The sequence below is a fragment of the Amblyomma americanum genome, chromosome 1 (genome assembly GCF_052857255.1).
Source record: "Amblyomma americanum isolate KBUSLIRL-KWMA chromosome 1, ASM5285725v1, whole genome shotgun sequence".
Taxonomy (NCBI): domain Eukaryota; kingdom Metazoa; phylum Arthropoda; class Arachnida; order Ixodida; family Ixodidae; genus Amblyomma; species Amblyomma americanum.
In genome coordinates, this window is record NC_135497.1 from 483,577,037 (window position 1) to 483,601,066 (window position 24,030).

The window sequence follows — 24,030 nt, forward strand, 5'->3', positions numbered from 1 at the left end:
AGGGCAGCCCGGGCGAGGTATGTACAACAAAATCTAGCTACAAAATCCACAACGGTATACACGGACGCGGCTCCGTATACAAGAAGCTCACATAACAGCACAGTGGCGGTAGTTATTGATTCGAACTTAAAGGAATTAGCTAGCGCCTCAGTAAGGGATTGCACGGTAACCGAAGGGGAGGAGCTGGCCGTAGCTCTAGCGGCGGTAGCCGGTTATCGAAGCAACATGTCCCTTATTATCCTTACAGATTCGAGAGAAGCGTGCCGTAACTACATGAACGGCCGCATAGGTCGCGCCGCGCTCCGGCTCCTCCAGAGCGCGACCCCACCAAAAGTCATACATAGCATTTACTGGGTACCAGGACACACCGACATAGCGGGGAACGAACGCGCCGACGAGGTAGCTCGAGGGTATACGAGCCGAGCTTCCTCCCAATCGGACGATCTACCCGACCGAGTCAGTCCTACGTACTCAGACATTCTCAACTACTATAAGGGGGTACGGATCCGCTATCCGCCGCCTCATCCTGATCTAAATCAACTAGAGGCAGTGTATTGGCGAAGATTGCAGACAGGAACATTCCCAAACCTGCATATCCTTAGCAAGATTTACCCGACGCAATATCGGGACACTTGCCCGTGGTGTGGCAGCAAACCATCGTTGTACCACATCACGTGGGAATGCAGTAAAAACGACAGCTTTCGCAAAGACCCGAGTGCGGAACAGTGGGAGAGCCGGCTCTCCAGCGGCGATCTGGGTTGCCAACAAGGTCTGATCCAGCACGCCCAACGAGCAGCGAAGCTCAGCGGAGCCCTGGAATAGGGGCACCGACCCTGTGAGAAGAAGGAAGATGGACCTCTTCTTTCTCGTCTGCTACTAGCACCTTTCTAGAGCATTAAAAGTCTTTCCTACCTACCTACCTACATTACACACGGTGTCCCGTGTACCGATGTGTGATACGGTGGGAAGAGGAATTCGTCCCACATTTAGGTCTGCCGAGGCCCACGCGCACTCATGCCCCACCGTATGGTCCCATGATGCAAAACTGGCTTCCTTACGGCCAGTGCACTACGCGAGTCGTAAAGAACTTTGTGCGTCACTCGCCGATGACTTGAGTACAGTAGAGTTCCTATACAGCATATACAGCTGCTTTCATATTTTGCGGAAGAAGTGTGGTTTCGCTTTCGCATAGCGCGGCTACGGCCATTCTGGGCGGACGGAAGCGCCGCAGCATGAGGGCAGCACTCAGCCGACAGCTGCAAATAGATAACTCACGTGCCATTTTATGTCAGCAAGAATAAAAGGCTGATAAGCCCCAAGTCAAGCCTCAATGAAGGACGCTCCTTTTGAAAGCGGCGAAAAGGAAGCGAAACGCTGTTTCAGCTCATGCACAATAATATATTTTTGGTTTTGGGGAAAGGAAACGGCGCAGTATCTGTCTCACATATCGGCGGACACTAGAGCCGCGCTGTTAGGGAAGAGATAAAGGAGGGAGTGAAAGAAGAAAGGAACAAAGAGGTGCCGCAGTGGAGGGCTCAGGAATAATTTCGACCACCTGGGGATCTTTAACGTGCACTGATATCGCACAGCAAACGGGCGCCTTAGCGTTTCTCCTCCATCGGAACGCAGCCGCCGCGGTCGGGTTCCAACCCGGGTGCTCCGGATCAGGGCGCGGTCGGGTTCGAACCCGGGTACTCCTTATCCGAGCGCCCTGAGGCCGAGCGCCCTGATCCGGAGTACCCGGGTTTGAACCCGGTAATAATAATTGGTTTTGGGGGGAAAGGAAATGGCGTAGTATCTCTCATTTATCGTTGGACACCTGAACCGCGCCGTAAGGGAATGGATAAAGGAGGGAGTGAGAGAAGAATGGAATAAAGAGGTCCCGTGGTGGAGGGCTCCGGAATAATTTCGACTACCTGGGGATGTTTAAGGTGCACTGACATCGCACAGCACACGGAACCCGATAATAAATACGAATTTCAAGACCACATTGATCTTGCTGATTCTGGTTGTGCTATTGCATTTATTATAATTTTTTTTAATTTTCAGCTTCCCCTCAGCCTTTCACCAGCATCAGCTTCCAGCCGCCGCGGTGGCTAAGTGGTTATGGCGCTCTGCTGCTGGTCCGAAAGACGCGGGTTCGATCCCGACCGCGGTGGTGGAATTTCGATGGAGAAATTCTATAGACCCGTGCGCTGTGCGATGTCAGTGCACGTTAAATAACACCATGCGGTCGAAATTTCCAAAACCCTTCACAACGGTGTCCCTCATAGCCTGAGTTGCTTTGGGATGTTAAACCCCGTAAACCCGGTATCGGCTCCCTTCGTTGGAAGCGACGAAAACCGCTTTACGCGCAAGATGCTCCCGATCTGCTGCCGCAATCGAGCTGCATTCCTTCCACTCGGCGGCCAGAAATCACCGAGACACAAAAGTACGCGGAGTGGGCCCGACTTGTTTTCGCGCGAACCACCAGAGATCTCTCGCACATTCTCGCTCAATGCAGGAAAGTGATATCACCGGTCGTGCAACCGAAAGGCAGGCAACGGGACCTCCGTAAGTACCGCTGCGTCCTCAGTCTGCCCACCGCGAAAGACTATGACTGGACGTATATCAGAGAAAACAAAAATGGGAACCACGAAGCTGGTACAGATTCAGGCGGGAGCGCAATCGCAGACAGCTCAGATCTATAGAGACCGGCGCGCTGTGATACCGCTGTTGTTGTAGCATGAACGATGAGACGTATCTGGCTACGCACTAGTTTTTTGTGACTGTCAATTCGCGTATCGCCGTTTCACGCCTAACTCTATATCCAGTCACGAGACAGGTCACATCATCATCATCAACATCATCACCACCACCGTGACAGCTATTGCTATCAGTTGGAAGATGCGCTCCGCTTCTGTCGTCAAGATAGTTGGTGTGCTACCCAACCTGCACTTCAGCCGAAAAAAAAATCGTAGCCACGATAGTCAGCCTCAAAACTGGCACTGCAATGGTTTTCGAAGGTGGCGAAGAAACCCGCCCAAGAACATGCCAACAAGAATTCTTAAAGGGGCTCTGAAACACCTCAGGAGGAGAGTACATGAACTCGCTCAAACACTGCACATACTCGTCATGAACACCTGAGCCACATACTACACTCCTACACGCAGCAGAGGACTCACAATGGCACGCGAAAGTAGGCGAGTACTTTCCGACAACTTTTTCATGCTCGCGCCCTCCTCCGTTGCACGCTCCTGCGTAATTCTATTCGGAGATGGCTATTGTGGTTAGATCCTTTGAGGCGTCACGCAGATACCATTGCCGCGGCCAGTGAGCCGCGTCGCTCTGGCGGGTCAGGAGGCTCCACCCGCGCGCGTTGGCGGTGGGGATGCTCAGAAGCGCCGACCACTGAGCATGCAAAAAGTGACGAGAGGAGAGGGAAAGGCGCGGAGACGCTGTTGTTGTTAGTGGCTATTTAATAATAATATAACAATGGAAGGAAAAGATGTTGCTAGCCGCTGCATCTGCCATCGAAAGCTGAAGCACTTCAGCTGCGACTAGCGGAAACAGGGAGAGGGCAGGGAGAGGGAAAGAAAGGGGGAGCGAAGAGACGTTGAAATTCAAAATTTTACAGATAACTCGGCCACTACAAACCGCATTAAAAAAAATTGCTGGTGGTTTACCTCTCGTTAACCTTGCAGGTGGAAAGCGAAAAGCTGCATCTGATAATATTAATAATAATTGGTTTTCGGGGAAAGGAAATAGCGCAGTATCTGTCTAATATATCGTTGGACACCTGAACCGCACCGTAAGGGAAGGGATAAAGGAAGCGATGAACGCAGAAAGGAAGAAAGAGGTGCCGTAGTGGGGGGCTCCAGAATAATTTCGACCACTTGGGGATCTTTAACGGCACTGAGATCGCACAGCACACGAGCGCCTTAGCGTTTTGCCTCCGTAAAAACACAGCCGCCGCGGTCGGGTTCGAACCCGGGTACTCCGGATCAGTAGCCGAGCGCCCTAACCACTAAGCCACCGCGGCATCTCCCTGGCTACGCTTGTGGTCGAACGACTGGCGGTTTCCATAGATAGACATACTGACACACACAGAGTAGGCATTGTTTTATTTTTTAAACAACTTGCTTTCGTCGAAACGACATTAAAGGAGGTCGCACAAGACAGTATATATTTAATACAGCTTCGGTGACGTTTACAACTGTATTACTGCTCGTTGTATGCGGAGATATGGAACCAGATCAGGTTCCAAACGACGCGCAAACACCGCAGATAATTTCGAAAACCCAAATTGAAAAATAAATTGTTTTTCTTTTCTTTTGCGGGGGGGGGGGGGGAATGGCGCAATGTGAGACAGGCTTCATTTCCTTTTCCTAAAACCACCTTTCATTTCGCTTCGCTTACGGCGCGGTTCGGGTGTCCACAGAGAGATGTGCGAGAGGCGTAATTTCCTTTCCCTTAAAACCAACCTTCATTTCACTTCATTCCCTTACGGCGCGTTTAGAGTGGCCACCGAGATATGAGACAAGCGTAATTTCCTTTCCTTAGAACCAATTTTCATTTCATTTTCCTTTTCTAACGGGTGCGGTTCGGATGTCCACCGAGATATGTGAGACAGGCGTCATTTCCTTGTTTGAGCTCTAGCTACATTTAAGGTCAAACTTGCGGTCCCGCTGACGGCTCGAAACGCCGGCGTAGTGAAGGTTTTCGCTTCAAAATTCTCGCTGGAGGATATTCGTGAAGCGATGTCCTTTAACATCGCAGGCGCACCACACCTTTACAGAGAGCCCCTTTCAGGGCCCCTTTAAGCACGAACACCAGCAGAAAAAGCGGACTACCGCTAACACGGTAGCTGCAGCGTTTTCAAACGGCCGTTAGAAACCTCCGCATCCCTACGGGAGAAGGGCGGGCGTGCGCGTCGAGAACAGCTACTGGCCGGCTTCCTTCAACCATCGCGAGCAGCCAGGAGCGACCTAACACAAAACGATAGGAGCCGTAACGAGTGGGGCGACGGAAAGTGCGAGAGGCTAAAGGACGAAGAAAACACAGTGCAGTCCCACACACAACTGCCTAAAGTGATGAGAGACGTCGGTGAATAAGCGAGTTTTGTCTAAAGGCGCTACGGAAATTATGCGACACTCGGATCGGGTTTCGTGTTCGACCTGACAACGCGTCGGCCAAAAAAAGTGCGTTCGGCTGCCGGAACGTATTCGGACCGACACAAGCGGGTTCATCCACTAAGCGCACGTGAAAACGCAGTGGCACACAACAGTGCGACCTCTACGTTGCGGGAACGAAGGTCTGTCGCAGCTATCGAGCATCTCGAAACGGTATCGGTCGAAGTGTGGGGATTAGTTGCACAGCAGTGCACTGTCTTCAGGTCTCAAAAATACGCACACATGTTTCTCAACTTAATAAAGGAGTAAGGACACCAAATTTTCGTAGTGCGTTATTGAGACGTCCGAAAACATGTATCGCCCCGTCGAGTTCGTCTAAGCCCGGTAAATTACTTTTTGTTCAATGTTTTCTTCTCTGAAGTAGTTTTGGTTTCAAGAGCCGAGCGGTGGCTATGACGTCACAGACGACTTCGGGCGACACTGAGTTCGTGTGAGGCGTGCAATAATTGCGATGTAATGGCTTTTTGTTAATCTGTTGTCACTTTGCCTCTTGGAGCAGGCTGGCTCAAGAGTACTTGTCATTTGAAGAAAAAAAAACGGCAATTTTTTCAACCACACGTGAGCCACCCACATCTATATATATATATATATATATATATATATATATATATATATATATATATATATATATATATATATATATATATATATATATATATATATATATATATATATATATATATATATATATATATATATATATATATATATATAATAGCAACATACCCCGACGCACCTTGGTTGCGGTGGCTGTTGCCTTCCTTCAATATAGGTGGCCGCAGCGGGAAGAACTCCCAATATATGAACTTTTCATTTCTTGGGGAGTTTATCCCGCTGCAGCCACCTTCCGGCCTGTGCCCTACAAGTGGAGAGGGAGATTTCCTTCTCTCAACTTTGCCACCAGCCAACCGTGGCAAGTGCCAGGTGGGTCTTCCTTCCACCAACCATGGCAGGAGGCAGCTGGTAAGCGTACACAACACAACGCCGCCATACACTGTTAGTGCGCTAGCTCTAGATGCCATGCAAGCTAGAAGGTTGCCCTGTCTGCCCTTGAAGCCTGCCGACGGCAGGCTGCACACAATGAAACAGGCAGGTTGCCACCTGCCCACCATGACAGGTGGGAAGTGAGAAGAAGGAAAACCGCAACAGCTGCGAAGTGTTGCGCCAGCTGCATCAATGTGGAAAGAAGGTTACACAATAGCTAGAAATCAGTGGAAAGGAGGAAACCTGCGTCACGCTAAGAGGGAAGGAGGCCATGTACGTCATGCAAGTCATGGTCACGTGTTCAGGTTTCAGTAGACAATAGAAAGCCACATTATGCGTGGGACGCAGCTAGTGCAGCGTGCCAACGAAAGTTTGATTGTGCTAGCGCACCTTTACCTTTTCTAGCTCTAAAGGCACCCGTTTTCAGTCAACGTCGCCTATTTTTCAGTAGGACGCGGTAATTTGTCGAGGATGACCTTTAGGAATAGGTAACCATTAAAAAAATAAAAAAGACGAGCCCTTTGCAAGCAAGAAGGCGATCAGGCGCCTATCAGGGCCCCCCACGGCCGGAGAAATTCAAGGCACATGAGTAAAGTAAAAAGCGTAGGTTCTCGGACACCTCGCTTTTAGCGGGTGAAGAATCTTCCGTAGCGATTGCAATCGCAGCTAGGAACGTGCTCGAAGCGACCAACGAGACGTGAAGGGGAAGCCCAGAATGCATGCGCTAACGGTCAACTTCCGGCCATTCTTCACTGCTCGCATGCAACAGACTTGGAGAAGATTAGACACCTTTAGCATACCGTGTACCGCGTTACCGTTACCGGAGTACCGGAAGTGTAGTTCACTATAATCGGGAGCCTGCGCTTCGTCAGTGCGCATGCGCAAATCGCCTTGAGGGCGCCAGGTGCCTGGCAGTTGCGCGCGCATAATCTTAAAAATGTGGCAAAAAGGTATGGCGTAGGGGTGGTTTTTTCAGCACCCAAGAAACTTAAAAGGGTTTGTGCTGTTTTGGAAAGAAAGGCTGAGCAACGAAAAGAATCTGAAACAACTTGTGGGCTTAAGCACGAAACAATGTATGTGCCATGCGCAGAAGAGGTTGTGTACAAAATCCCAATGTCATGCGGACAAATATATATCGGGCAGACGGGGCGTTGCATCAATACACGTTTGAAAGAGCATGCAAATAATCTTGAAGCTAACAAATCTAATCATCTAGTTGACCATGTTCGAAACTGCCAATTTTGTTTTCCCTCATTGCCTTACTGTGATATCCTCTACAAACACCCGTCCCGATTAACACGTGAGATTATGGAAGCATATCACATGAAGAAAAAAACAAGGTTATGTGTCAGTAAGCCATCTATTTCATTATATGACAGTGAGGTTGCATTCCTCGATGCCACGTAGAAACTTGGGTTTTGTCTATGTACTAGCTGATAAGTTGGCCACTTTTTCCATAAATAAATTTCAGTTGTGGGTCAGCGCTTGTCCTGTATTTTCTTCCACTCTGTCCGCGTCGTTGAGCTGTTTGCCACCAACAACACTCAAGCCGTCGCCGAGTCGGGTAACCGCAGAAACGAACATCGGCAGAGGTGCCGGTTTTATGAGAAAAATGCGGCGCTGGTCAAAAACTACAGCACGTCCACAAAAAAACAAAGCCAAAGCACCGTTTTTGCGCCATGTCAATGGAGACGCCATCTTGATTTAATTACGTGAAGTAACCATCACGACGACAGTAATCCAAACAAGGCGCGTCCGTAAGTACTCGCCATTCGAAATTATCGCACTTGATTACGCTCTTTAGTGTGGTGCTAGCCATATCGCAGCAACAACAGTGCGCGATTTAAACAACCCGCCGCATGTGATGGTATCGCCATCTGTCGACAAGGCCAGTAGCCCGGGGCAGTAACCCGCGCCGCCATGCGAGAAGTCGCGAAAGCTTAGGCACTCAAACCAGCCAGCCCTGGAAACAGCGGGGCAGTACTATTCAAACTATTTGTCCCTCACCACCGCAAACTACGCGCAAACGTACATGAACTCCAAAGCGATCAAAAATAAACAATGTGGTGGCTCCCGAAGCATGCAGATGCAGGGAAACGCCGGTACGCGATGCTCTTCAGTCTGCCAACTTGAAACGGCGAACGCCTACGAGTCGCTGAACCCCAGTCAAAACCACGGAGTAAGAATAATTTAGGTGATGACACTGCAGCCGGCGTGCCGTCCTGGTTGTGTTCGCCGCCGGCGCTGTTTTCGTTTCCCGGCGACAGGTGGCGCTAGTAGGTGGAGGCTCTCGGATTCGCGCTGCGTAGGTTATCGATGCTAAGCGTTGCTCGTTTGTCGCGCTCGATATCGGGGTATATAGAAAAGTATGCACAGGCATGAATACACCGGGATTCTGCAGTAACAAGACTGATTATCTAAATGAATGTGCAACTGATTTCTCGACGGCGTTTCTGTAATAGCTCTGATAGCTAGCATACGTTGAAGCCAGTATATCAATCGTATTTTCTGGTTGCGCCCGCCAATGTTAGCTAATTAAAGCAAAAATAAATAAATTGTAACTGGATTTTCGGGGAAATATCCTAAGGACAGCTAGCCAAAATGCCGTTCCGAGCTTCGGTCGTCAACCCAGTGATCTCGCGCTTTGCGCTGGCGGTGCGGCTGCCGCCGCTGCTCATCTTCCTCTTTACAAAATAAACGTCCTCAAAGCACCTTGAACCATTGCACCTCTAGCTTACACATACATGTACTTGGTTACAAACTTCTCTCGACACGCGACACCTACGCAGACTTCTGCTCAGTGTTAAGGCGATGGCGGTTATACTTTGCGCCAGTACAGCAAGCCGTGTGCAGTACAGCTTGATGAAGGGCATGTCACACGGTTAAATCTATCGCAACTCTCAAAGCAGTATATCTTGTGCTAGTTGCCCATGAATGGGCATAATTTTTCTATCCTACTCTGTCATTTCAAGAGAACAATGGGCGCTCTTATATCAGAAAAAAAAAATGTCCGACCTGAAGTTGGTCTGGTGGTGTGTACAGTGCTCTTACATTTGTGTAGAATATTAGGAATGGTATGCTGAAAGGGGGCTGAACATATACTTTATTCTGTCACAAAACTATACATTACATGGCAAAAACTGTTTAAAACATACATTCACAAAAAATCTAACAAAAATTAGTACATTCTGTAAACTTGGCAACAGGATTCAGGATGAACAAAGTTTTGCAAGCTTTTTTTTCTCTTGAGCTTGTTTTTTCAAGTTCATGGTTGCAGCTTTGCAGTGCGGCCTCATTCTCATGGTTAAGAAATAGTGCAGAATTTGTGCGATGACCTCTTCTTTGTGCTGAGCTCATGGAAAAGTCAAGGTCTTTGTGTCAAGCACATGCTCCACTGTTTCCCAGTATACAGACTGACTGTCGGCATTTTTTGCAAAGTGCTCCTCAGCTGCTCTCAACAGCTCAAAGAGATTCACGTTGGGGTGCAACAGTCCACCCCTGCTCTTTGTGTTGGTCAGGGATGCTTCAGCAGAGCTGTTTTCCGGAATGGTAAAAGCAGACCGGCAACAATCGCACGTTGTGGCTTTCATCAACTTTCGGCTCAAGAATCCAACCACATAGTAAAGAATGCAGTCAACGACTTGCGCTGTATTCTTTCCGTTTACTGTGATAACATCCTCACATTCCCAGTCCTCAACAAGAATCAGTTTATCAAGCTTTTCTTTTAGCTGATCAATGAAGCCAGGCGAAGAGTTGCTTGCACTGCCTAGTTCGATCAGGGCTCTGAAGTCTGATGCGTCTAGTAATGGCTTCTCATCGACCACGCAGCAATCCCCAAACTTGGGAGGCCTCAGAAGGCTGTAAATGGACATTGTATTGTACAGTTGCAAAAATGTTGGCATTGAAGGATGGTCATTCTGGCTTCCAGCAAGACTTATCTTGCCAAAGAATCTTTCGATCCGATCTTGGTTCATTTTATTTGTAAGAACGTATCAGAACTCGTACTGATGCAAAAGAACCTCACAAAGCTCTTTAGTTGATCTCAAGGTAACTCGGAGCCCTTCAGAGGTGCTTTTTGTCAGGAACATATCTTTCGTGATATTTCCACTCTGCAGCTCTTTTTCCCAGTTATCCAACCATTCTACCCCACGTGACAGAATGCCTAGGTCAGAGCCCTGCTTTGTGACACCTTCATGAGGAAACCGCCGGTTCAAGGCATCGAAAAGATTATTAAGAAACAATGTGAATTCTTGCGTGGCTTCAGTGCCTCCCAGTCTGCGCACACCACGGTTTCTGTAAAATTCAATACCTGCTGCCATCGAGTGACTGAACACTTGCGTGGCAAGCTTTACCCGCATCTTTTCACAGTTGCTTGGATAAATGTGGGAATGTGTTATTTTTGGACACACCTTCAGAGCTCCAACATTCGCTTGGTCTTCTTTATAAACTGCTGCATAGTCCTCCCACCTAATCCAACGTCCCTCCTTTTTCAGGTACCTTTGGTGCAAAAGACGGCTTCTGATGCATTTAAAGAGGTGTGGAGCATCAGAAAATGCAAAAACTTTTCGTGTGGGGTCGCTTGGATGTGTGAAGGAGTTCTGGCAGGCTTCTAGTGACCCACTTATACCCAGTGTTCGCCACATAGTCCTGTTTGTCGAAGCTCCATGACAAACAAACCCATGAATTTTTGCTCCAGCTTCCTCCATAAGTAAAATTGCCTGAAGGAGCAACTGTGCAAGAATAGTACCCCTCGTGGCACCTTTTGCTGCAAAAACACCTATTGGCTGAGCATAACTTTCACCAAAAGGGCAGAACATAAAAACAAGAGCATGGTCTGCAAGCTCGCTACTGTTTTCCGTCTCTGATGCCAGACCGATGTAGGTCATTGTCTTTGAGTTGACAGCCTTGCTTTTACGGACTTGCATCTCATCAAAGATTATAATACCGTGCCGCTTGAAGTCATCTTTCTTTTCAAGTTTCCTTTTTAAGGCTATGAAGAACTTACTATCAAAGCCTGTTTTAAAGCCCACCAATGAGATGTAGCGGTGTATTGTTCGTACTGAAGGCAAGGCGAGAATTTCACTCTCCATCAAGAATCTGTATCCTGCAGGTGACCTAATATGGAGGAGAAGGCAGAGCAAGATCCAGTCATCTGAGTATCTTCTACCGTTTTTTGAGCGAGCTTTGCCTGCAGCTACACACTCTTTCAACACCAGCTTTTGCGCTTCAGGAAGGTTTGCTTCTCTGGAAAGGCGTTCGAGTGTTTCATTACTGATTTCTAGTAGTTTTGATTTGCAGTTAGCCAGTTCTTGTTCAAGATTATGTTTTTGTTTTTGAAGCCGCACTTTTGACTTGTAGCAGGCAATCCTGGCGCGCCGCAACATTTCAATGCGCGTTTTTTTTTCGATGGACTGTCCGGAATGCGAATGTGTTTCAGTTGAGAATTCTTTTTCTTTCGTGCAGCATGAATACGAAGTACATCTTTTAACTTAGCACATGCATTGCAACTTGTACTCTCTGTCACTAGTAGGCAACTGTTGTGCCGCCAGGTTCCACATTTGTCAATATATGCGCACTCGGGGCGTATATTATTGTACATTTCACCACTGGGACCACCTGCACACACATGCATTTCATGAAAGACCCGCACTGCACACTCTATATAAGCTAGGGAATTCATGGGCAAACCAGAACTTATGGTCTGTACGTTAACAATACGGCCATAAACAAAACATTTCACTGACAAGGAGTCATTATGTGATGTGGTTACTACTAGTACTTTTCTATGAAAAGGCGCCTGGTTACTCTCTTTCGGCAATTCTAGCTCACTGAAAACAACAGATTTAACTCCAAATCTGTCAGAAACTTGGACTGCCCAGGCTTCACTTGGGAGTTTAAGGCTGGATGCACAGAATGACAGAGCAGAAATTGTCATTTGCTGTCCTCCGTCCTGGAGGAACAGGGACTCGGTGGGTCGCTGCTCTTGCGTTGGTCCATGACTTCTCTCTTGCTGCGTAGTTTTTTCAGATGAGGAAGAAACTTGTTGCTGAATGAAAAGATATGATAGAATCAGGAATGTTTCTGCCGTCCCAACTAAGCCAAAGTTTCGTTTACGTCACCTATATTATGTCATTACTTCTCTTAAACAAGTCGGTGTTATATGTTTCTTGCTATTTTATTATTTCTTATTAATCTAAAATTTTCCTGTTACCAACCTCTTCTTTAACGCCTGAACGGCGCTGAAATTAAATAAATAAATGTTTACTTCCCGGATGCCACCTAATAGTGAGCAAAGCTTATGCGATTACTAGCACACTGTGCTATTAGTGTCCAATGAGATCCCGGCTAATTAATTATAATCAAATAAATATACTGAAGGGAAGAATCGTATCGTATTTACGATAATTTCCGCTCAGTAGTTATTGTAGAACAATATCATGATTTGTTGCGCCTAGTGAGCTTAGATGAGGCGGCTGGAGGAATGCCACCTGAATTTAAAACAGGAAGTAACCTTTTCAGCTGTATGACTAGCTGCGTCGGCAGTGCATGTGCCACTCAATGTGTCAGTATCGTATTGAAAAGTATCCTCTTCTTCACGTGGAGGGGGCGCGACGCTGTTGAAATCCAAGCGTGGCCTCTTACAAGGCGCGTCTGTTGATTCGGCATCAGAATGTTTTGAACTCGTTGTGTCAACCAGCAATAAACTTGGTGTATTTTCAACGGCCAGGTGTAGCTCTTCAGAAGCATTCGACACTTCTGGCTGTCCTTGCTTCTTAGGCTTGTGAGAAGTCGGCGGCAGAGCCTGCCGTTTCTGCGGAGGTTTTCTCGTTTTTTGCTGCACAGTCAAGTACCCTGGGCAGTTCGGGAAAATGCTAGGCACAGCGTCGGGTGAGAGCACCGGATTTTTTTGTGCGTGTAGAAGGACGTTCCCCTTGTATTCCGCGTGATATGTTGCAGAGATCACTTCATGCGGGAAGTGCTTTGCGCACACGTGGTCGGTAGGCTGCAAAACTCTATCTGCTCTCGGAATCGCCCGTCGCCACTTTTCTAAACGTTCGGGTTCACGCGGAGCCTTGAAAAGCGACACACGCTCCGTACAAGTCCGATACCCCGACTTGCAATTCGGTACAAAGCACTTCTTGCCCATTTTGAAGCGCAGCAAGGCTGAGCGCAACTAATTGCACTCGGCGTCACATGCCGCGGCGTGGTATACGTTGAGTGAATCCCAGCAGAATACCAATCAGCCGAACAATGCACTCACTGGACTCACAGGCACAACCAAACCCTTTTCGAGAACCCGGAGAAGCCTTCACACACACACACACACACACACACACACACACACACACACACACACACACACACACACACACACACACACACACACACACACACACACACACACACACACACACACACACACACACACACACACACACACACACACACACACACACACGCACGCACACGCACACGCACACGCACACGCACACACACACACGAGTTTCAGCAAGTACACCCCGCGCGTCGAACGCGAGCGGGCAGCGCGGGCCCCTGGGCTCCCATAGTACAGCGCCATCTGTACCCTTGCGGAGAAAACTACCGTTGATTCAAGGTCATCTGCGAACACATCTGCCCGCGCCTTCTCTCTACGGGGAGCGGCGAGTGTCAGCACCTAAATTATTCTTACACCGTGGTCAAAACTTACAATGCGGCAACAGCTCAGTTTAACGGCCACAATTGTACCTCAGTTCATGCACAAGTGTCCCTGCGTTGTTAGCAAAGGCGGCACACAGGAACGCGTGCAAGGTTACTGCCAATGAACAGCGATGCGTGCTCCGAAACTGCACGTCGGAATGAACGCATAAGCTCTCCGTACGCGCATTTGCGAGCACTGGCAGATCGAGCAGGCTGGTTCGATACGAAAACACCTACCTGGAGGTACTTTTATCAACTTGTACGGCGCAGCATAAGCATGGTCGTGCGCTAGTGCCATCACATCTCCGTTGAGCAGCGCGACGCGACGTGTCCTGTCACCATTGACACTTTTTGTCACTGCGGCCGCCTTTACGGCTGAAGTCCGATTCACAACACGTGCTGCTTGAGGGGGTACCGTTGTTGATGATGCTGCAACACCTGCCGAGGCTAATGAGGAAGAAAACGATGACGAAGCTGCCAAGAAAGGCACTGCCGACGAGGTCGACGGTGTGCTCGTGGGCTCCGCATGCCGATAGTCATCGGCTAGGCGGGACCCTTCGACCACAATGTCCCTAAACGTGATGTCCATGCACCCATTTAGGCTCCCCCACTTCTTCTGAAAGCTCGGAGCACTCAAATATCGGCAAATCTTCTTGTAGCACTGCAGCACGATACGGAGCTGCAGGTTCTGGGTGAAACCGGCGGTGCTGCTGTTGCACTCTGCACAGGGCGAATTCAACCGCATCGTCTGGCCGACACACATTTCGCACACTGTGTGGCGACACTTTGAAGAAGTGGACGACATGGGGACGACGAGTAGGCCGGAACACACACAACAGGCCAGCGCCTGCCGAAGCAGGGACAGCAGGCGATATATGTCAGCCCAGGCATCTTGGTCTTCGGGGCCCGATTCGAACACTTTTCGGGTTACCTGTGTGTAGAGGTCCAGAGCGCTCATTGTTCACAATGCGGGCTGGCGCTGAAGGTCCTCCTCAGCCCGCACAAAATGAAAAATACACTTTTTATGCGCATTCGCGCTCGACGCCGATCAATGTTTTGTTTGTGGCGAACGCGATGTCGCTGCCGCTTCGACTGGCGGTTTCGCTTTGAGGCATGTCAGGTCAGCTGTTAGCGAGCAGTGGTGCGGAATTTGACGGTCATTGCTCCTTAATCGGTCCCCATAACTGACTTTCACAAAGCTATTTGGCGGTTAAATATTTTCAGACCTGCTCGGCAGAAAATATTTTGTTGTTCTTTTATTCATTGCTTGAAATGATCACATCAACCAAAGCCCGTGGTATGGAATGGTATTGTTATTTTTCAAAATAGTGTGGTATATATAAATGCTGAAAATTTTGACTTTATAATTGAAAATTAATATTAGCTAAACAAAGGTTTAAAAAGCCGCTGCTCATGTCGTTAGATATTCCGAAACCCGAAGATGTCGACGGTAAACTCTATAGTCGACAGGTAGTAGACATTATGCAAGTTGGCCCAGGTGAACAATGAACTTGAGAATACAAAAAGAACTATGCGCAAAGACAGTATACTAGACACTATAAACCTTTCAAAGGAACGCATCTGTTGTGTATAATTGTGCGTCTTTATGTGTATCGTGGTTTTCTTGTGCGGTGGAATTCAGTCTAATTAGCTAATTAATAAGTTACACGTTTATTTACGGTCACGACGTGAAAACGTTGCAGAAAAGGTTTAGAAGCACTCATCAGAAATGTTTCTGCTCAAACAGGCTCCACTTGGCTCTTATTTTGGGCAAAAAAAGAGAGAAACGTTCGATAATTCATCAGCGCACAGCGATTGCAGCCGCCTCCAGCGGATGCAGAAACAACGCATCTCACCTCATCTCAAGCGCGCTTTCCAAGACAAGGTATTGTTTGCGTGTTGGCCTTATTACGCAACTTTTTTTCTTAGGTTTCGTAAGGGACGTGCCCAAAAATGCGAGAACGGGTGCCGCTGGTTTATACTCGTATGCGTCAGCAGCTTTCAGCGCATCACTCACTCCCGGCACGAACCCAAAGCAACGTCTTTGAGGGCAGGCCTGCAATGAGGGCATCTGAATCCTTCCGCTGTGCGTTTGAGACCGCAACACCCGGCTTTGTTTTCGCGTGGTTTTCCTTTTATTATAGTTTCCTCGACAATTTTGTTTCCTCGCGCAAAAAAAAAAAAGAGAAAAGGAAGAAAGGAAACCAGACAAAACTTCTTGACATGAGAATGGTGATGTTTAAATAGTTTATTTCTACAGAAGTCCGTACAATTCAATGGATAAGAGAAAATACGCAACGCGTCTCCTGTTACTTATTAAACGACAAACTATAACGGCTAAGCTACATATAATTTTCACTTCTGCCATATGTGACAAATGACCCTTCGTTGTCTGGTTCTTTTTTTCTTCCTTTCTTTCTCTCTTTCTTCCTTTCTTCCTTTGCTCAGGCCTCTTCTCACCCCACGTACGTGTAAATAGTTTGTACATATTACCTCTCCCCCTGTCCTCTATTGCTGTCCCCTCACCTCTTTCATTTCATTTCTCCATTCTGCCTGCTGTCCTTTATTTCCGCTGCCCCAGCTCAGGTGCTTCAGTATCGATGGCAGATGCCGGGGCTAGCAAAAATCTTTTCCTTCCTTTTTACTATTATTTTTAATAAAACCACTACCACCACCACCATCCTTTCCTTCGTTCTTTCTTTCTTTCTTTCTTTTTCTTCCTTTCTTTTTCTTTCTTTCTTTCTTCCTTTCTTCATTTCTTTCTCTCTTTCTTCCTTTCCTTCGTTCTTTCTTTCTTTCTTTTCTTTCTTTCTCTCTTTCTTTCTTTCTTTCTCAGGCTCAGGTTCTTCAGTGCACCGTCGTGCGGATCCTTTTCGGGTTATTTTTAGGATCAACGGCTAAAAAGAACTTGAAAAATTACAAAATCACCCGCTTTTTTGTTGCTTGAAAACGATACTTTATTTCGTAATTTACTGTTTTCACGAGCAAGTTGCAGCCCTCACATTGCTAAAAGTAAATGTTTATCATAGCTTATTTTGTTTCGTTTATATTTTGTTTTCACATCGCCGCTGTGGCTTAGCGGCTGCATATGGCGTTCGGCTGCTGAGCTCAACAGTTGCGAACAGTGGAATAGACAGGAATTTTGCTTGGGGGGGGGGGGGGGGGGGCTCACGTTGCGCAGCTGCCTCCTCGTTATAGAATCTGTAGGAGGATCAAATACATTAATAAAATCGGCATTGCCATTGCCAATGCTCAGGGACCCCGGAACAGGGGGGGGGGGGGGGGGCAAAGGGGGCGGTCGCCCCCCCCCCCCCAACATTTTTCTAGAGGGGGCAGCACCCCCCCCCCCTAGTCTCCAAATTCTTAAACTTGGGTCAGATTACTAACAGTTGAAACATTTCAGTTCTAGGACTCTTAATGAAAATCACAGTGGGGCCGAGTTGCTTGGCTTTGTAGCCAGATGCAAAGCATTTTGTATATGAGTAACCTAAACCAGTCATGTTCCAACAGAAGTCGACTGTCTGACCCGTGCACATGTTATGACTTCAAAATTAAAAAAAAACTATGCACAAACTTAAATGCAATTAAACACTCCTCATGCGTAAAGCTTCCCGTCTATAAAGCTTCCCATTTCAATTCGTTTTATATTGCCGTGAATCTTTGCGCCGTTCGTTTGTTCGCACTCCAAACCGCCGGCACGCGGCTTTATCATTTCGTTCTGTAATCCGAGATGCGGCCAGACTTACCTCCGTTGATCGTGGCCACGTGCAAATGCTTCCACATTTTTCCAGATTGTTGTAGTTGCTTTTGGTTCTTTACCTCGAAGGTTCCTGCCAGCTTTAAATTGAGCGCGGCCAAGAACTGCAAGCATTCATTTCGATGATCGCCGAGCACGCTTGTGGCTATCGCCGCCGCCGAGTCATTCAGTTCTTAGTGGGCGCGAGTCAGCCCCTTAAACAACTTCTTTCGGAAGCCTTTTCGTTGTCTTCTTCAGTGCTGGAGAGTTGTCAAAACAACGTGACAGTTTGCATCAACCTGTGAATTATGGCAAATTAAAAATAAGAAATATATATAATTTATTTTGTAAATTAGCATTAAATAAATAAATCAATATCAAAATAAACTCGAAGTCTTGCCCCCCCCCCCCCCCCCACTCGAAAAAAAGTTCCGGAGTCCCTGCCAGTTTTATTGTGTATTAGATGCTGCAAACGAATTATTGAAAGCTACGCACTGTCAAGAAAACCAAAATATGTATTTCTTCATACAAGAATATATTAGTATGTCCCAAAAGTTGTAGCAGAAATAACTGATTTCAATGCTTCCGTGTTTTTGTCTATTTAATAATTAAAGAAAGTATCGCATGAACTTTAGAACGATATGATTTCGAAACCAGGAAAGCAGTGCATGCCGCTGATATGAAAAACATAAAGGCCATGAAATGAGCAAGTTGAGGACAAATATTTTAGCGAATATTTGCCATTGAAGAACCTTGCTTAAAATTTTGTACATACTCAACGGCCAGCGGAAAATCTCAATGACGCTGTCCTTCGTTCCAATGTATTACGCAGGCGCAGCTGTCACTGGTCGAGTATTGTAATTGCACCGAAATTATAGTCGCAACGGAGAGCACATATTAAAAGCAGGAGTTCTGTAGAATATACGTTAGAAATGCGAAGGTACAATGTAATATCACAAATTAGGCTCTTAATCGAGGGAGCCGAGCGGAGCGGACGCGCTTGTGAATTGTGAAATAGGGAATTTCCTGCTTTCCTGGGGGGGGTGACGCTGCATAAAAACGCCGGTAGGTCACTACTTGCTGCTTTGCAATTCAAGCTCAGCCGCCAATTAACACACGATGCCAGGGTCAGAGTCAAGCCAGCGGAAAATATCGCTATTCTGAGCACCCCGGATCCGGACCTCACTGAAGAGATATGCAAAATCCAGACAATCAATTTAGGAGGAAATGAATATTCAATGAATGCTTATGCAGCATCACCAAACAACTCATGTAAAGGCATCATTACCGGCGCCTTACCGATACGAACGGAAGAGGAATTGATAAACTGCACGGAAACATATCCCCAACAAATAAACATCTTTCAAGCGAGGCCGTTCGGCACAAAGGGGGCATGTCTATATACCTTTGAAGGCAAAACAGTACAACGGTTTGTCTACCTCAGCGGCATAGAATACAGGTGCAAACCATTCCGACCAGTGATGCAGGTCTGCGGATGCTGCCGAAAAACAGGACACCGAGCTGACATTTGCACCACGCCGCAGGAGAAAACGTGCTGCAGTTACGGAATACGCAATCCTCCACCAGGACATGTCGATTGCAAAAAGCACTGCATCGTCTGTAACACATCCAACCACTCCACCATAGACACGAACTGTCCGGCAAGACAGAAGAATTAGAGCAAAAGAGGGAAAAAGACAGGCAAAACTGATGAAGCCTCAATCCGACGCCATCCTGATGGGGAAATTTCTGCACAGAGCACTCTTTTAGATGTGCAGAAGAACCAAAAGACTGAGCAGAAGCAAAAGACTTCGCTGAAGCACAAGACTGATCAGGAGCACAAGACCGAGGATCGACCCAGGAATGAGCATCGGCCCAAATTGAGCCAAACCAAAGTCCACCGGCCGGGAGAATAGCAAAGCTATAGCAACAGCAAAACACTGCCCATGAAAGTGAATCAGACCAACGCTCCAAGCAAGACACCCATCGTCCACCCAAAGAAACCTTGGAACCAAAGCACAAAAGAATGGCCACCCCTCCCACCTCTGAAGAAGAACCCAGTTGTCACCACGGCGGCTCAGGCACCTTTGGATCAGGCCATGGAGACCGAGAACCCGGAACCGTCGCACGAACAAGATAACAAAAACCAGACGGAAAATCACAGTGTGGACACCGTGAACGCCAGACAAAGCTTTGGAGCCTTGTGGTACCAAGACGGACGCCATCGAGCCGCGGGCCTCTACCTCGAAAGCCAGTGATTCCGCAGCCCGCATTCAGGAGACTAGAGAGGCGTAGTAACTCCGGAACGCTACACTTGAGAAAGGAACCGGGCCTGCTAAAAAGGGTGAGTGGTCCATCCAAGCACCCTCCGTTAGTACCCCTTATCCAACCCTTGACCCCTCTATTACACCTCAAGAGGCGGTAAAGCAATACATACGTTCCGCTGAATTTCGTTCAGAAATCACTAGCATAATCAACACTATAACTGCTGAACAACTCGAAGCGATGCCGCAACAGCTCATACAAGACCAAGCACGGCTGATACAGTCCATGCCGGAAAAGATAGAAGTTACGATCAACACACCCTTGGAAAAACATGAAGCCGGCATCAATAAGCTTTTCTACCTCATGAGGAATTTCCTCGCAAGCAACGCGCAGTTCAACCCGCTGCCTGTCCTGATCCAGTATCTCCAGACCAGCAACATGACACAAAAAATAGCACGCGAAAAGGTCGGCGGCGACGCCAGTCCACTACACCAAAAGAAACAATTATATGGTAATGGAACTGTCGCAGCATACGCCGAAAACAAGCGCAACTACCAGCATATATCACAAACTCCTCTAACCCCCCTGCCCATGCCATCGCTCTGCAAGAGACGGCAACAAATCGCATTCATACCCGCAGTTATCACACGGCAGCCCTTACGCCACGTACGGCAATCTTGACACTCGCGATCCATGCCGGTGCTAGACCGCACACCGACAAACACGCCCGCAAGCACGGGCACTCATTATACCGCGATAGAGCTCAGCTCGCCCGGGCACACATATAGCCTCACTATTCTTAACATATACAGCAATCCCAAAGATGAAGGCAGAATTATTCCGCACATCCTGGGCTCGTTTCGTTCCTCAAAGCTCCTTGTGGTGGGTGATTTTAATGCACGTCACACGCACTGGGGATACACCTCGGATACCCCCAAAGGTGACCTCATTTCTACCGCAATGGCTGATTACAACCTTGGCCTGATCACAAACCCCACCGTACCCACTCGCATTGGCACAAGTGTCACCCACGACACCACACCCGATCTTACAATGGCCACACCGAACAGAATCGTTAAATCTCACACGGTGCTCTAAAACAGCCGTGGGAGTGAGCACTTTCCAGTCTCCACTACTACTGCTTACGATTCCAAGATTTTCAGTCCTCGTTCACAGCTCCTCACTGACTGAGATAAATTGCGCTCATACTCACCGAGACACAAAAGTACGCGGAGTGGGCCCGACTTGTTTTCGCGCGAACCACCGGAGATCTCTCGCACATTCTCGCTCAATGCAGGAAAGTGATATCACCGGTCGTGCAACCGAAAGGCAGGCAACGGGACCTCCGTAAGTACCGCTGCGTCCTCAGTCTGCCCACCGCGAAAGACTATGACTGGACGTATATCAGAGAAAACAAAAATGGGAACCACGAATCTGGTACAGATTCAGGCGGGAGCGCAATCGCAGACAGCTCAGATCTATAGAGACCGGCGCGCTGCGATACCGCTGTTGTTGTAGCATGAACGATGAGACGTATCTGGCTACGCACTAGTTTTTTGTGACTGTCAATTCGCGTATCGCCGTTTCACGCCTAACTCTATATCCAGTCACGAGACAGGTCACATCATCATCATCATCATCACCACCACCGTGACAGCTATTGCTATCAGTTGGAAGATGCACTCCGCTTCTGTCGTCAAGATAGTTGGTGTGCTACCCAACCTGCACTTCAGCCGAAAAAAAAATCGTAGCCACGATAGTCAGCCTCAAAACTGGCACTGCAATGGTTTTCGAAGGTGGCGAAGAAACCCGCCCAAGAACATGCCAACAAGAATTCTTAAAGGGGCTCTGAAACACCTCAGGAGGAGAGTACATGAACTCGCTCAAACACTGCACACACTCGTCATGAACACCTGAGCCACATACTACACTCCTACACGCAGCAGAGGACTCACAATGGCACGCGAAAGTAGGCGAGTACTTTCCGACAACTTTTTCATGCTCGCGCCCTCCTCCGTTGCACGCTCCTGCGTAATTCTATTCGGAGATGGCTATTGTGGTTAGATCCTTTGAGGCGTGACTCAGATACCATTGCCGCGGCCAGTGAGCCGCGTCGCTCTGGCGGGTCAGGAGGCTCCACCCGCGCGCGTTGGCGGTGGGGATGCTCAGAAGCGCCGACCACTGAGCATGCAAAAAGTGACGAGAGGAGAGGGAAAGGCGCGGAGACGCTGTTGTTGTTAGTGGCTATTTAATAATAATATAACAATGGAAGGAAAAGATGTTGCTAGCCGCTGCATCTGCCATCGAAAGCTGAAGCACTTCAGCTGCGACTAGCGGAAACAGGGAGAGGGCAGGGAGAGGGAAAGAAAGGGGGAGCGAAGAGACGTTGAAATTCAAAATTTTACAGATAACTCGGCCACTACAAACCGCATTAAAAAAATTGCTGGTGGTTTACCTCTCGTTAACCTTGCAGGTGGAAAGCGAAAAGCTGCATCTGATAATATTAATAATAATTGGTTTTGGGGGAAAGGAAATAGCGCAGTATCTGTCTAATATATCGTTGGACACCTGAACCGCAACGTAAGGGAAGGGATAGAGGAAGCGATGAACGCAGAAAGGAAGAAAGAGGTGCCGTAGTGGGGGGCTCCAGAATAATTTCGACCACTTGGGGATCTTTAACGGCACTGAGATCGCACAGCACACGAGCGCCTTAGCGTTTTGCCTCCGTAAAAACACAGCCGCCGCGGTCGGGTTCGAACCCGGGTACTCCGGATCAGTAGCCGAGCGCCCTAACCACTAAGCCACCGCGGCATCTCCCTGGCTACGCTTGTGGTCGAACGACTGGCGGTTTCCATAGATAGACATACTGACACACACAGAGTAGGCATTGTTTTATTTTTTAAACATCTTGCTTTCGTCGGAACGACATTAAAGGAGGTCGCACAAGACAGTATATATTTAATACAGCTTCGGTGACGTTTACAACTGTATTACTGCTCGTTGTATGCGGAGATATGTAACCAGATCAGGTTCCAAACGACGCGCAAACACCGAAGATAATTTTGGAAACCCAAATTGAAAAATGATTTTTTTCTTTTTTTTGGAGGGGGAGGGGGATGGCGCAATGTGAGACAGGCTTCATTTCCTTTTCCTAAAACCACCTTTCATTTCGCTTCGCTTACGGCGCGGTTCGGGTGTCCACAGAGAGATGTGCGAGAGGCGTAATTTCCTTTCCCTTAAAACCAACCTTCATTTCACTTCATTCCCTTACGGCGCGTTTAGAGTGGCCACCGAGATATGAGACAAGCGTAATTTCCTTTCCTTAGAACCAATTTTCAATTCATTTTCCTTTTCTAACGGGTGCGGTTCGGATGTCCACCGAGATATGTGAGACAGGCGTCATTTCCTTGTTTGAGCTCTAGCTACATTTAAGGTCAAACTTGCGGTCCCGCTGACGGCTCGAAACGCCGGCGTAGTGAAGGTTTTCGCTTCAAAATTCTCGCTGGAGGATATTCGTGAAGCGATGTCCTTTAACATCGCAGGCGCACCACACCTTTACAGAGAGCCCCTTTCAGGGCCCCTTTAAGCACGAACACCAGCAGAAAAAGCGGACTACCGCTAACACGGTAGCTGCAGCGTTTTCAAACGGCCGTTAGAAACCTCCGCATCCCTACGGGAGAAGGGCGGGCGTGCGCGTCGAGAACAGCTACTGGCCGGCTTCCTTCAACCATCGCGAGCAGCCAGGAGCGACCTAACACAAAACGATAGGAGCCGTAACGAGTGGGGCGACGGAAAGTGCGAGAGGCTAAAGGACGAAGAAAACACAGTGCAGTCCCACACACAACTGCCCTAAAGTGATGAGAGACGTCGGTGAATAAGCGAGTTTTGTCTAAAGGCGCTACGGAAATTATGCGACACTCGGATCGGGTTCGTGTTCGACCTGACAACGCGTCGGCCAAAAAAAGTGCGTTCGGCTGCCGGAACGTATTCGGACCGACACAAGCGGGTTCATCCACTAAGCGCACGTGAAAACGCAGTGGCACACAACAGTGCGACCTCTACGTTGCGGGAACGAAGGTCTGTCGCAGCTATCGAGCATCTCGAAACGGTATCGGTCGAAGTGTGGGGATTAGTTGCACAGCAGTGCACTGTCTTCAGGTCTCAAAAATACGCACA

At 48.1% G+C, this 24,030-nt stretch overlaps 1 protein-coding gene and 1 long non-coding RNA gene across 2 annotated transcripts in view; both read right to left on the reverse strand.

Annotated features, from left to right (window-relative positions):
* LOC144116074 (uncharacterized) overlaps positions 1–14,989 on the reverse strand; it is a 68,398-nt gene extending 53,409 nt beyond the window's left edge. The window contains exon 1 of the mRNA XM_077650728.1: positions 14,091–14,989. Within this exon, the coding sequence (XP_077506854.1) occupies positions 14,091–14,811 (721 nt within the window). The 5' untranslated portion in view covers positions 14,812–14,989. The remainder of the gene's footprint in view (positions 1–14,090) is intronic.
* LOC144105073 (uncharacterized) overlaps positions 1–24,030 on the reverse strand; it is a 318,288-nt gene that overhangs the window by 87,529 nt on the left and 206,729 nt on the right. The gene's annotated exons all lie outside the window — the stretch shown is intronic.